Source organism: Thalassophryne amazonica, chromosome 21 (assembly GCF_902500255.1).
Source record: "Thalassophryne amazonica chromosome 21, fThaAma1.1, whole genome shotgun sequence".
Classification (NCBI taxonomy): Eukaryota; Metazoa; Chordata; class Actinopteri; order Batrachoidiformes; family Batrachoididae; genus Thalassophryne; species Thalassophryne amazonica.
In genome coordinates this window covers 17,157,757-17,170,350 of record NC_047123.1, presented here as the reverse complement: position 1 = coordinate 17,170,350, position 12,594 = coordinate 17,157,757, and the positions used below count along the sequence as shown (strand labels likewise).

The 12,594-nt window shown below is 40.1% G+C and overlaps 1 protein-coding gene across 2 annotated transcripts in view; it reads right to left on the bottom strand.

Annotated features, from left to right (window-relative positions):
- Window positions 1-2,917: 2,917 nt before the first annotated feature.
- slc24a4b (solute carrier family 24 member 4b) overlaps window positions 2,918-12,594 on the bottom strand; it is a 101,080-nt gene continuing 91,403 nt past the window's right edge. Inside the window, exons 11-17 of one of the 2 annotated variants that reach the window (XM_034162133.1) lie at window positions 11,984-12,153; window positions 11,724-11,859; window positions 8,700-8,866; window positions 6,660-6,774; window positions 6,409-6,521; window positions 6,261-6,326; window positions 2,918-4,757 (exon numbers count right to left, since the gene is read on the bottom strand). In XM_034162133.1, coding sequence (XP_034018024.1) covers window positions 4,608-4,757; window positions 6,261-6,326; window positions 6,409-6,521; window positions 6,660-6,774; window positions 8,700-8,866; window positions 11,724-11,859; window positions 11,984-12,153 — 917 coding nt within the window. In that variant the 3' untranslated portion in view covers window positions 2,918-4,607. Of the gene's footprint in view, window positions 4,758-6,260; window positions 6,327-6,408; window positions 6,522-6,659; window positions 6,775-8,699; window positions 8,867-11,723; window positions 11,866-11,983; window positions 12,154-12,594 lie in introns of both variants that reach the window. The other variant, XM_034162132.1, reaches the window with a different exon arrangement.

Genomic DNA, 12,594 nt, shown 5'->3' with positions numbered 1-12,594 from the left:
GGGGAAGAGAGCTGGTGCTGAAACATCTCTAGCAGTGTTTCTTTGACATCCACTGACCATCTCTCCCAAGATGAAAGTCTCTGTGGGTAGAGAAAGAGCATTTGTTTTTTTTTGTTTTTAAAGTTACTTTCTTCCAAGTAGGCTGCTGCCTGTTTTTAATTTTTTGAAACAATGTGCATATTTATATATCCTTTGGTATGTCGTGCACCTTCATATACATCGTTTAAATAATCATGGTGGGCCTCCATGGCCAAAAATTCCAGGCCAGTTTTTTGGTCTTAGTCGAGCCCTGCGTGGTAATCTTGGGCCTTAACCATAGACTAGTGTTAATGAATTGCAGAGGTACATACGTAAACCATTTAACTACATTACAGGGCATCAGTTTGTAGACAAAGGAATAACACCCAAAGTGGTGGAACAGGTTGACTGCTGGTACATTTGTCTGGATTACAGATTTCTGATCATATCTGCCCTTAGCAAAAAGAAGTTTATTCAAGTGTACTATGAGTATACTTATTTTTTACTCAAATTGAGGAAGTATACTTGAAGGTGACTTTATAAACTATATTTTATATACTTAATAGTATAGTGAAGTATACTTGGCTTATACTGAAGAGTATAAACAAAAGTCTAAGTACATTAATACCAAGACGTACACTTATACTTTAATACAAAAACTTATACTTAAGTATTGTACTTTACATCTTTCTGCCACAAAGTACTAACACTTACGCACTTGGAGCAAGATATACCAAGTCAAGCCACTGACTCAAGTAACTGAAAAGAGGTCACAAAAATACAGATTTTTTTTTATATGTAGTTATTTTTGGTTCCAAAGGTTTGCACTTTTCTTTTACCTTTGACAAGGAAGGACTGTAGTTCTCAGTTGAAGACGCTATGTTTACATTTTTACAAATAAGGACTTGATCTTGTAGAGACCATTATGTTTACATTTTACATGCACTTTTTCCCTTTTTCTCCACAAAAGGACTTGATTTCATAGGTCTGTTTTTGAAATGTTTGAAAATATATCAAATTTCTTTTCTATATTCTATCGTGATTTTTAAAATGCATCACACTCGTGTACATACAGTATGAGTAAACTAAGAATACTTTGAGTATATTTTCAGTATATAAATAGTAAGCTACAAGTAATATGTCAAGCAAAATTAAAGTGTAAAAAGTAAAATAACCAATGTGTATAACAGTATACTTTAAGTATACAATAAACTAAAAATAGGGACTCAAAGTATACAACTAGTACAATGGCAGTATACTGATAAGTGCACTTGTGGTATACTTTAAGCATACAAGAGAAATATACCAAGTACATTGATAGTATATAGATGAGTGTACTTGTATACTTTAAAGTGTACTTTTGCAAACTTAAAACGAACTTTAAAATATACTTTTATAAACTTGAAATCTTCCAATTTAATACAAGAAAGTATTAAATTTGTGTGCTTTCTAGTATACTTGCTATACTTATACTGAAGTTTACTTAATAAAATTAACTTTAAGTATACTACTTTTTGCTAAGGGTGGCACAGTCACATGGTGGGAATTCATAATGTTGCTATAGACATTGTGACCCTGCTGTTAGGCAATGTGTTAGCACCTCACACTGGCTCCCGGCCCCATGGTGGACAAAGTGGAAACTACCAAGTTTCTCTATCAATAGCGCTATGAATTTTAGTCCAAGAAATGTTGGTCAATTTTAAGTTTGTAGAACTACATTTTGTCGTATCCAGTTGGCTTACAAATGGTTCTCCAAGTTAGCTGAAAAGCTCGCCTGCTAACAACAAGTTAGCTTGTCTTACAGAACTGACCACCATGTTTGAACTTTTTAAATTGTGACCCTGCTGTTGAGCAATGCGTTAGTACCTCACACTGGCTGCTGACCCCATGGTGGACAAAGTGGAAACTACCAAATTTCACTATTATCAATAGTGGTATGAACTTTAGTCAAAGAACTGTTGGAGAACCATTTGTAAGCCAATTGGCTTCCATAAAATGAAGTTCTGCAAACTTCATGTTCACCAAGTTAGCTGGAAAGCTAGCCTGCTAACAAGTTAGCTTTGCTTGAACTTAAGGCAACACTTAAAGTAAACAAAATTTTCCACATGTACCCAACACCAAAATCGCCATTTCATTTAACAAATAAAGACTGCACGACCAACCGGTACATGTACAAATGGCTTCTTTTAATTTATGTACAGTATTTTGCAAACAGTCAAAAATGAGACAAGTGTACATGAAATATTTTGTAGTTTTTTTGTCTTCACATTATTGCTTTACAGTAAAATGCATTGGTTGGATATGTCCAGTAAGCAAGACAATACATTCATGTAAGTTATACAGATGTCCTCAATGTTTTGTAGTAACAATTTACATTAAATATACATTTATCTCCGTTACTATTCTTGACAACTTTGACGTCACATTGAGCTCACAGTGCATTAGGTTGCATTCATTCTATAAATACTTATTCTGTGCCGTGGCGCGCTTTTATAATGTGTGCACGTTATGCTCATCCTGTCTGGACAGACACAGAGCTGCAGCAGTTATGGCATCTGAGTTTACTATTCCTAAAAAAAAAAAAAAGTGTGAGCCGCTCAGGAACAAGTCAGAAAACCAGGGAAAAGCGTACCCATAGGAGAACTGGGTGGTGGTGTAAAAGACATTCTCAGTAAATAGGTGTAGTACAAATGTCCCTTTCCCACAAAAAAGGGGGAGTTTTCTTTTTTTAAACAAAGGGTGACCCACTTAAAGGGTCAAAACTTCGAGTTCCCCGTTTATAAAAAAAACAAACTATTTGAAAGTTAGCAAGCAGTGTAGAGATCTGAATGTCTATGTGTACAAAAAAAAAAAGAAGAGAAGAACAGTGCCCCCTAGAGAGCTGACCCAAGCCTTTTTAAGTGATGAGTTTCAACCGGAGGCATAGGAACCAGCCACCCAGTGGGTCCCTGATGGATCAGCTTCAGTTGTTTAATGCCCTTGTACAAGGGAGAGGGGGCTGTAGGTATGCGCACGTGGAAGAACATCTCATCCATCCTTTGGGGGCTTGGTCAACTGTGAGCTCACACAAAGTAAAACGAGGACACCATGGGACTTCCTGCCATATGACAGCCATGCAGGAGGCTCCAAAGAAACCTTTATAATAGGATTGCATATACAAGTGCCAGCTGCCTGCAGAAAGGACATTCAACTTTTAATTCATCCTCACTTGTGGACTCCTCTCAGCCTTTGTGCATTTTTGCATCAAAAATGTCTAGATCGTGGTGTAGCTTGTAGCTGCCCGATTAACAAAAAATGTGGTGATGGCCTAGCCCTCTGCCTTTGCTGTGCTCTGGAGGAGTTGTGTTTAATGTCCCAACATGCAGTACAGACAAAGGCAGGTGTGCTCATGTAGTTGAGGTTACAGTCTAAGGGTCGAGAGGCCAGCGTGACATACCCAACACACGCACAAACGTCTTTCATGTAGCCACTGTAAAGACGCTTGGAAGGAAGCACTAATTGATTCTGAATGAGAGGACAACTATTAAAGTGCAATATCTACACAGAAGTCAAAAGTCAACATCACAATCTCAGTTTCCCTGATAACCAATGGCTGCAGTGGCCACCCCTGGCTTGGGTAGGAGGGCTGCATTACCCCATACTGAATAAAGAGGGTTACAGCACACAGCATGAGAATCTCCAAGATAATTTTTAAACTACCTCTACCCACCCACTCCGTTGTGCCGAGATCAAGACAAGCTGTCTTGCTGAGCAAAAATAAAGCTACGGCTGAGTACCACGGTGAGCCAGATACGCCACCGAGTGGTCAAAATCTCCTTTCAGCACAAAGAATGTGCAATTTCAGTGAAAACACAATGTTCCACAGTTGCGATAAACTACTATTTCATACTAGACAAAAAAATGTGCACTGCGGCATATGCATAACTCAGTCATCTGAACTGGACTGCAATGTAGCTCGGCACCGCATCCCACCAAAGTGTCTGAAGGAAGTCCGCAGAGCAGAGGAGGATCGGCGCTCATCTGATGCCGCTTCAGGGAAGTCGGCCGTAAGTTGGAGGAGCTGGAGAGGATATAGCGTCCCTTCCGGGTAACAAATGGGAGGGGTGCACTTGATAAATCATGGGACTAGCCAAGTTGAGTGTTTGTTGGGATTTGGATTTCAAGCAGCAAATGCCATGTACGCATGGCGTGGCTTGTGAAAAGCTTTGGAATGGCGTGCAGTATTCTACAACATCAATACTGAAAAACGCACACCGACGATCAACATGGGTACTTATATTTGGGGGTTCCCAACATCTAAGAAGGCATGCAAACTAGGTAGGGGAGGTTGCAAGCTCAGAGGAACCAAATACTGTAATAACAGGCAACGCCCAAAACCTGGACATTAAGGACTGGCACTGGGTGTCTAGGACAAATACGCAAAATGGGTGTACACTCACATTGAAAGTCAGTCTTGTGAGATTAGAGGAATAGGAACAATTGCAAGGACGTGACAGGGGAGTGTCAATAGGTCCAGTATTTCTGGAAGAAAAGTTTGTAGTCACTGCGGGAGCTTTGTGGCATCTGTATCCGAGGCATGTTGCTGCACTCTAATCCTCAATGCACATCGGCAAGTTGACAAAAGTGAAGACATTGTACTCGATCATGATAGAGAAGCACAAGAACACTGCGTACAAGATGATGACATACAGGCCCAGCTTCACATCCAACTTCCACTTATTCAGATGAATCCCCAACACCTGTGTACAAGTCATACAGATAAGATAGCATTGGGTTTCCAAAAGTTACCAGATTTTGATAACATGAGACCAATGAAATTTCATGAACAAATTACGTTTGGGTCAACAAGGACTTAATTGAGGCCAATTAATCGATCAAGACTTAAATTAGTCAACCATTTCAGTGAGAAATTAAATACTTTGGGCAATTTGATTTACAATACCTCAATTCTGATATTTTCTTAAATGTAAATATTTTTAGTTTATTACCAGAGGCCATTAAATATGGCCATTGGATAGAATTGTGAAGGCTTTTCGTCTGTCTGTGTTCAGGATAAGTCCAGTCCTATTACTGCTAGGGTCTTAAAATTGACAGGGGACATTCTTGGGACAGACCTTGGACAAGTTCAATGATGGCTAACCTTGACCTATTTTAAGAGGCTAAAAAGTCACATTCTGCACCTAATTTTATGGTATGATTTCACAGATGTTAGGGTGGTAGCGTCACTTCCTGGATTCGCTAGCTGCTAACTACGCCTCATTTTTGGCTAGAAATAACACCTCATATTATATAAAATCTGGCGAGAAAAACATTTCTGAAACTGAAAATGCTGTTTTTGGACCCTAATAACACCTCTGAACCAATTTACAATACAATTCATAGACGTTAGCATGTATGCTAACTTCCACTAACCGAAAGCTAAATTCCTGTGGAGTTAAATTTGTCTCAATACCTGCAAATGTACAGAGTGTGATCTTCAAATATTCCTTGATTTGCACAATTTCCGCTCTTGTCAAAAGCTCACACATGCGCACATGTAAAGCTTCCTGCAGACGTGTAAAAATGTAACGTAAATATTGTTTTTGATTGACTGAGGGGCTTTATTGAACATGTACAAACGCACGCAAGACAATAGGATCTTAATTAAAGAACTGCAAATTATAAAAAACGCAATGCCCAAGGGTATTTTAGCATTGCGTTATATTTTTTACTAGTTTCTTTCCTCTTCTCTGGCAGTAAACTGACCATCAAAGGCCTCCGGACAAAATCATTTGAAGGCAACATATTTGCTTGGGAAAACATTGAGTTTGGGTTGCAATGAATGATTTTTATTGAATGCGTTTCTCAATTAATCACTTAGTTAAATCCATAAAATGTCAAAGTTGTATCCATTTACCACTGTCAAACCAGCCTTATGACATCACAAACACCATGTTAAAATCTCAGCTGTTGGTTGGTAGAGGTAACAATATTTGGGTCTTATATTTCAAGATGACATATGTGCTATAGATGCAGTCTAGTGTTAATAGCATTGTTGTTTTTAATAGTTTAACAGGAAATTGTGAGAAGACCTGTAGCCCTTATGCATGAAATTCAAGTTTTCACACCATCCCCAGGCGGACATTTTATCTAGAGGTCAACTCTGGTTTTAGTTTTGTTTTTATTTTACCCTAAATTTGGAAGAAAAAAAATTGTGCCAACATAGTATCACAACAATAATAATAATAAAAAGAACTGCTCACCGTAAGGGCTACAGAGCCCAGAAGAAGGACCACAGAGTACACCAGCCCCCGACTATTGATCATCACCTGCAAAAGACCAACAATGCATCTGATGTTCAGGAACCAAACAGAAAAGACGATGCTGTGCTGTTGATATCTACTTTATTACCTCTGATCCATAGCTGACAAAAATAGTCTGGATGGCCCAGGGAACCCCAAGTCCCACAAGAATATCAAATACATTGCTGCCGATAGTGTTGGACACCGCCATATCTCCGAGGCCTGTTTTTTTTTTGGGGGGGGGGGGGTGTTAAAGAAAGCACATCCAATTTCCACTTAAAGGAGATTTCTTCTGCACTTTACAGTTAACATTCTTCAATTAGAACAGGCATAGTTGGAAATTTTAAAAATAAGGTCTACCTTGCCGAGCCACTATGAGACTAGCTATGCAGTCTGGAACACTGGTGCCTGCTGCCAAGAATGTGATTCCCATGATGACATCAGGAATTCCCAGAGTATAGCCAATTACAGTGACCTGAAAGAACAGAATGCAGTGTCAAAATGGAACAGAATGTGTTTAACCTGTATGCAAGATTCCCAGTTTTAGACTTCCTTTAGTCAGTCATTCCAGGACTTCATCACATTCCATCTCCAAAAAGCCAAGTTTCTAAAATCAATCAGCAAATTTTATCTAGATCAGGTCTGGGATAGATCAGGTCTGGGAGAATGCACCGATTGTGCACGTCATCACAGCACAGAACCACCCTGGGTCCTGGATGACAGCCACTCAGGCAGAAAACTGCCCCACTGCCATCTTCAAAAATAAATGGTAAATGGACTGCAGTCGTATAGCACTTTACCCTCTGCATCAGATGTTCAAAGCGCTTTACAATGATACTTACGATCACCCATTCACAGAAACACAATGTCAGGGTGCTGCCATGCAAGGCAGTTACGACACACCGGGAGCAACTCGGATTAACACTCTGGGGCTGATGCCGTCGTATACGATGGCTAAGACCAAGCTTTACTAAATTATAAATAACTAATGATATGAAATAGAAACTTACTTTTTTTTGCTGAAAAGTTAACTCCACAGACTTTCGAGCCAGCCATCGGCCATCTTTGTACTCCTCATAGAAGCTGTGTGATGACGTGCGCAGTGTGAGTGTCCAATCGGAATTGGTTCACCATCACATGGTTTTCCAAAATCCAATCGTAGGGCAGGTTTACCTCACATGAAAAGTCAAAGATTGTTTTCAGGAGTGATGTATTACTAGTTGGCCCGTTTGAATAGCCCCCTGTGGGCTCCAATGAGTACATACTATTAGTACATACTCAGTGTGCCCTGCGCCATTACGCACAGCGATCAGTGAAGCACACAGAGCCTCTGATGACAATTTCACATGCTCAAACAAAGTAACTATCAGGATTGCTCCACTAGTTTGCATGTGAATGTTACTGGATAACTCTGTTGCTTTCTCTGCATAAAGCACAGTTTACCATATTAATGGACAACAAAACGCATAGACCAGTTTGTATATATTGTTCAAAATGTGCATTTGTGTTTATTGTTTGAACCTTTTTGTTGTACAGTCTTTCACACAAGACCTCAAATTACCTTTATAAAGTGTCGAAACAGTTTATTATAGTTTGCTGTGTGTGGAAAATTATTTTTCGCTTTATTTTTTCCTTGCCTATTTTTGATTGTAAACCTTTATTACACTTATAAAACACAACAAAAACATATATTCTGAAAGCACAGGTTGTCCTGAAAAAAAAAAAAAAAGACATAACACTTGATTGTGGGATGCAGGGAGAGCTGTTAACAGCAATAATAAAACATTTATGCCAGGCGAGTGAACTGTCCAAAAAATGCCCTCGGACCCCAGAGGGTTAAGGACCTTGCCCAAGGGCCCTTATTGATTTTCGGGTCAGCCTGGGGTTTGAACAGTGTATCCTCTGGTCTGAAGCCCAATGCTTAACCATTAGACCATCACCTCCCCAAAAATAACCACCTATCTGCCACTTACTATCTCCAAGCAACCATTATCACAAAGTCATCTGAGCGATACCCAAAGATCCTCCAAAGAGGTCACTGGTTAACATCCAAATCTCACTACCATATGTAGTAAGACTTCAAACTGCGCTCTCCTGCAAAGATATTGGCGTCAAATGCCTCCGTCCAGTGACCTCATGACTCCATGAGCTCTTCCTAGGCATCTCAAGATCTCAGAGGCACAAAAGCCAGAGATAATTGAAAATCCACAAGTTTAACACTTTCACCACATAGTTACACTTCTGATAGCCAAATTCAGGGAGTGAGAAGAAGCCTGTTCTGAATCCTCTATTCCACTTCTCAACGCTACAGACTAGTTTTTAGTGCAAAAAAAACACAAGATAAAAAAAAAAAAAATCCTTTAAACTCTACTCAAGTCCTCTCTTCACAAAAATACTCACCATCCAAACCATGAAGTAGGAGAAGACTGCAATCCAGACTGTGGAGAGGATGAATGAGAGCATGAAGTATTTCTCCCACCGGGGCTTGGCACAGTCTGGGACAGTGAAATACAGCAACAGCAGCAATGGCCATGAGATCAGCCACTTCACCTTACTGCCGACACCCACTGCAGCAGAAATACACCAAATGCAAGAGATGAAGGCCTTTAATACGGCAGATACAGAACAGTGACAAGATTTCTTCTACTGGACAATGATGCTGACAAAACACATTTGACAGTTATGTTACTTCAGTTAGCCCTAAAGGTCAACATCAACAACGGTTAGAGTTTTATTCAGGATGACCAGTCTTAAGCTGTTCTTATACTAGCCTGGTTTCAGCACTGCTTCAAATCATAATGGTCCAACCTACAGTGGTTGATATGGATGTTTTGAGAGTCAATCTTGCACAAATCATTGCAATTTCAATTTTGGCCAACATGACTTTAGAATTTTGTCAAATCAATAAACCCTATGGTTACCAGCTGGTATTTGATTTTTACAAAGTAACATGCAATTGCTTTGAGCAAAGTTTTACATGTCCATAAATTAAAACGTGACTCCTCATGGCTGTCTTCACAGGATTACCGTCCTGCTGCAGGCAGCCCTCAACTCTCCTGGCCTTGAAGATGCCTTGGCCCCAAGTACACCACTAACCCTACGTATCTAATACGCAATTAAAATGCAAGATGGCTGGAAGAGGGGGCTGGGACTCAACTCCAAAAATGAAAGGTCTTCATCTTTGAGATGGAGACACCTGGGAAAGGCTTTGTAAGGTTGCTGGACAGAGGTGTTGAGCATTGCAGGAGAACCAGTTCTTTAGGGTTCTAGTACTTACTGTCATTGTATGCTTGCAAGACTGAAGTAGTGATCTAAGGCAATGACTGGAAGTCTCTTCAATGGATCCTTGGGTATTGCTGGGGTAACTGGCAAATACATCAGCTCTGACATTTTGGAAGTGTTGCTCGTTCCTCTGGGTGTAATCAGACATGCAAGTATCTCAGTTTTGAGGACCTGAGCATCTTGTGAAGGCCATTGAATACCCACATTTCACCTGGCTGTGACAGGTAGCTTGTTCCTTTTGAGAAGGACAAATTGACTGTTTGCCTTTGTGGCTGCCATCTAGGACCCAAGGTGATTCCATAGTGGAGGTTACATTGGACCGGAATAAAAGCATTTGATCTGACTGGGATAATGGACCACATTTGTTCGCAGAATTTTTGCACCAATATCTTCCACAACATCCTACCCCACTCACACACACACACACCAAATTCCCAAAGTAGGGTGTAGTGTGCACTGTTTTTTTAATTTCTGTGAACTATAATAACCAGCATGACCTGCCATTTGTAGTTGCACTGATCTTAAATCATGGATCATTTAGCACTTAATTCCCCTTGTGCTTTAGTGAAGTGGATACCTGCCATTATCATGCGAGAAGCTTTATGCAAGAGCAGTTGTCCCTGCATTGCAAAACAAATCCAACATCTGGCAAGATACCCATTTAAAAGAATAATCCATTCCATTAACACAACAAAGTAGTCAAAAAGTTACCTACTGTCATTTTAATACAACACGTCTATTAACAGTTCAACCTTTAAGCAGCTTGTATCATTTTTGATATGGAGCCTGGTGGTACTTCAGCCTCTCCAAATATTTCACCCTGCCCCACTGCAACATTGACTTTTGACAAAGTTCCACATTTTCAGCTCTGCATTTCCATATCACCGATGAGACTGTCAATGCACAAAACTGCCACCACTCAAGCTATGTGACTGTGAAGCTACATATGAATTAACAAGATGGTCAATTTTGAGCAAATCTGGCACATCTGTTGGGCCTATGGACAGGAAAAAGTTGTATTTTGGTTAGGATGGTCAATGGTCAAGATGTTAACATGCAACAAAATGGCTAGTTTTATAGATATTTGCTTCGGTGCCTCAAAAAAAAAAAAATATATATATATCCCATTGAGAAATGAGTTTTTAGCAAACTTGGCACCTCTGTTGGGCCTATGGACAGGAAGCTGTTATATTTTGGTTAGGATGGTTAAAGATCAAGGTGTTAATATGCAAGAAAATGGCTAGTTTTATGAATATAAAAAAAAAAAAAAGATATACACACCCACAAACTTTTTATAAACATCTCTGAACCAGATCTTGCCAATATTGAGAAATGGGAGAACAACCAATATTTATATAGAGTGACGGCCTCTATTCCAAAAGTGTTATTTGTCAACCATCTAACTTCTCCATTCAGCCTGTAGGCCTGTTGGTAGTCAATCAATCAATCAATCAATTTTTTTTTATATAGCGCCAAATCACAACAAACAGTTGCCCCAAGGCGCTTTATATTGTAAGGCAAGGCCATACAATAATTATGTAAAACCCCAACGGTCAAAACGACCCCCTGTGAGCAAGCACTTGGCTACAGTGGGAAGGAAAAACTCCCTTTTAACAGGAAGAAACCTCCAGCAGAACCAGGCTCAGGGAGGGGCAGTCTTCTGCTGGGACTGGTTGGGGCTGAGGGAGAGAACCAGGAAAAAGACATGCTGTGGAGGGGAGCAAAGATCGATCACTAATGATTAAATGCAGAGTGGTGCATACAGAGCAAAAAGAGAAAGAAACAGTGCATCATGGGAACCCCCCAGCAGTCTACGTCTATAGCAGCATAACTCAGGGATGGTCAACCCCAATGATTTTTTCCTTTGGGCACTTCTACGGTAATGGAATTAGTCTGGGAAAATTTACAATTGTGCAATAAAAAAAAGGCCAAATTTCACAGTCATAATTCCATAACCACAGAACTGCCCCTTTGCCAAAATAAATCCCTTAATAGCCATTCTGTGATCAACCTCCATGTCCACACCACGTTTGGTGGAAATTGACTAACACATTGGAGAAGCAGCAGAACAAACAAATGCTCAGATTACAGAATGATAGTTTCCTCTTGCTATGTATAATAAGTTGCACATGCAGCACATACTTGGAATATGGAACGGAGAGATGGTATCATTTTCCTCCATCTCACTGGGTTTTTCCTCTGGTACGATTCCATTCTCAGTGTCGGACTTCTTGCTAGTCACTTGTGTTTCTACGCCGTTGGCAGCTTGCACAAACTTCTGGTGCTTTCAGAATAAAGACACTAAGTCACAGTGCACAAGAGCAGACGTGCTGCCATGCAACAGATATTTTTTGGACATCAAGTCAGTCAGTTTGACTTTGGTGGGAAATGTGTATCTGTACCTCTGTGATGATTAGGCGACTCGCCATGCGCAGGCGGGTCTTTGGTCCAAAGTGGCTGGTGACCATGACACGGAGTCCGGCCTCCGGAAACCTGAACTTAGAAGGGCTGTCGTTCAGGATCTCATCCACCATCACCACAGAGCCCCGGTTGTAGGTCTTACTAGACTTGACTGGTGAAGGGACCCAAATGGTGAAGAAAAGATTAATTAAAAAAAACCCTTTGTACCTTTAAGCGCTTCAGTCAGAAATAAATTAAAACACCTTTAGAAGGCCACTTGGTTTTGTTAAGATGGCACATGAACAGTCAAACAGAGGTACTCTTCAAATCTAGTGGAAATAAATAAAGCTTACGAAAGTCATCACTGCGTACTTTATGGGTTTTTCAATGACAACTTCATACACTAAGTTACAAATTGTGCTCCGTTATTCCTTGTGAATCTTAAGGGACTAATAGTGACACATGAACGTTGTCCAGTTCATCCAGAAAGTATTCACAGCGCTTCACTTTTCCCAGGTTACAGCCTTATTCCACAATGGATGGAATTCATTTTTTTCCCCAAAATTATACACACAATACCCCATAATGACAGTGAAAAGGTTTTTTTTTTCAA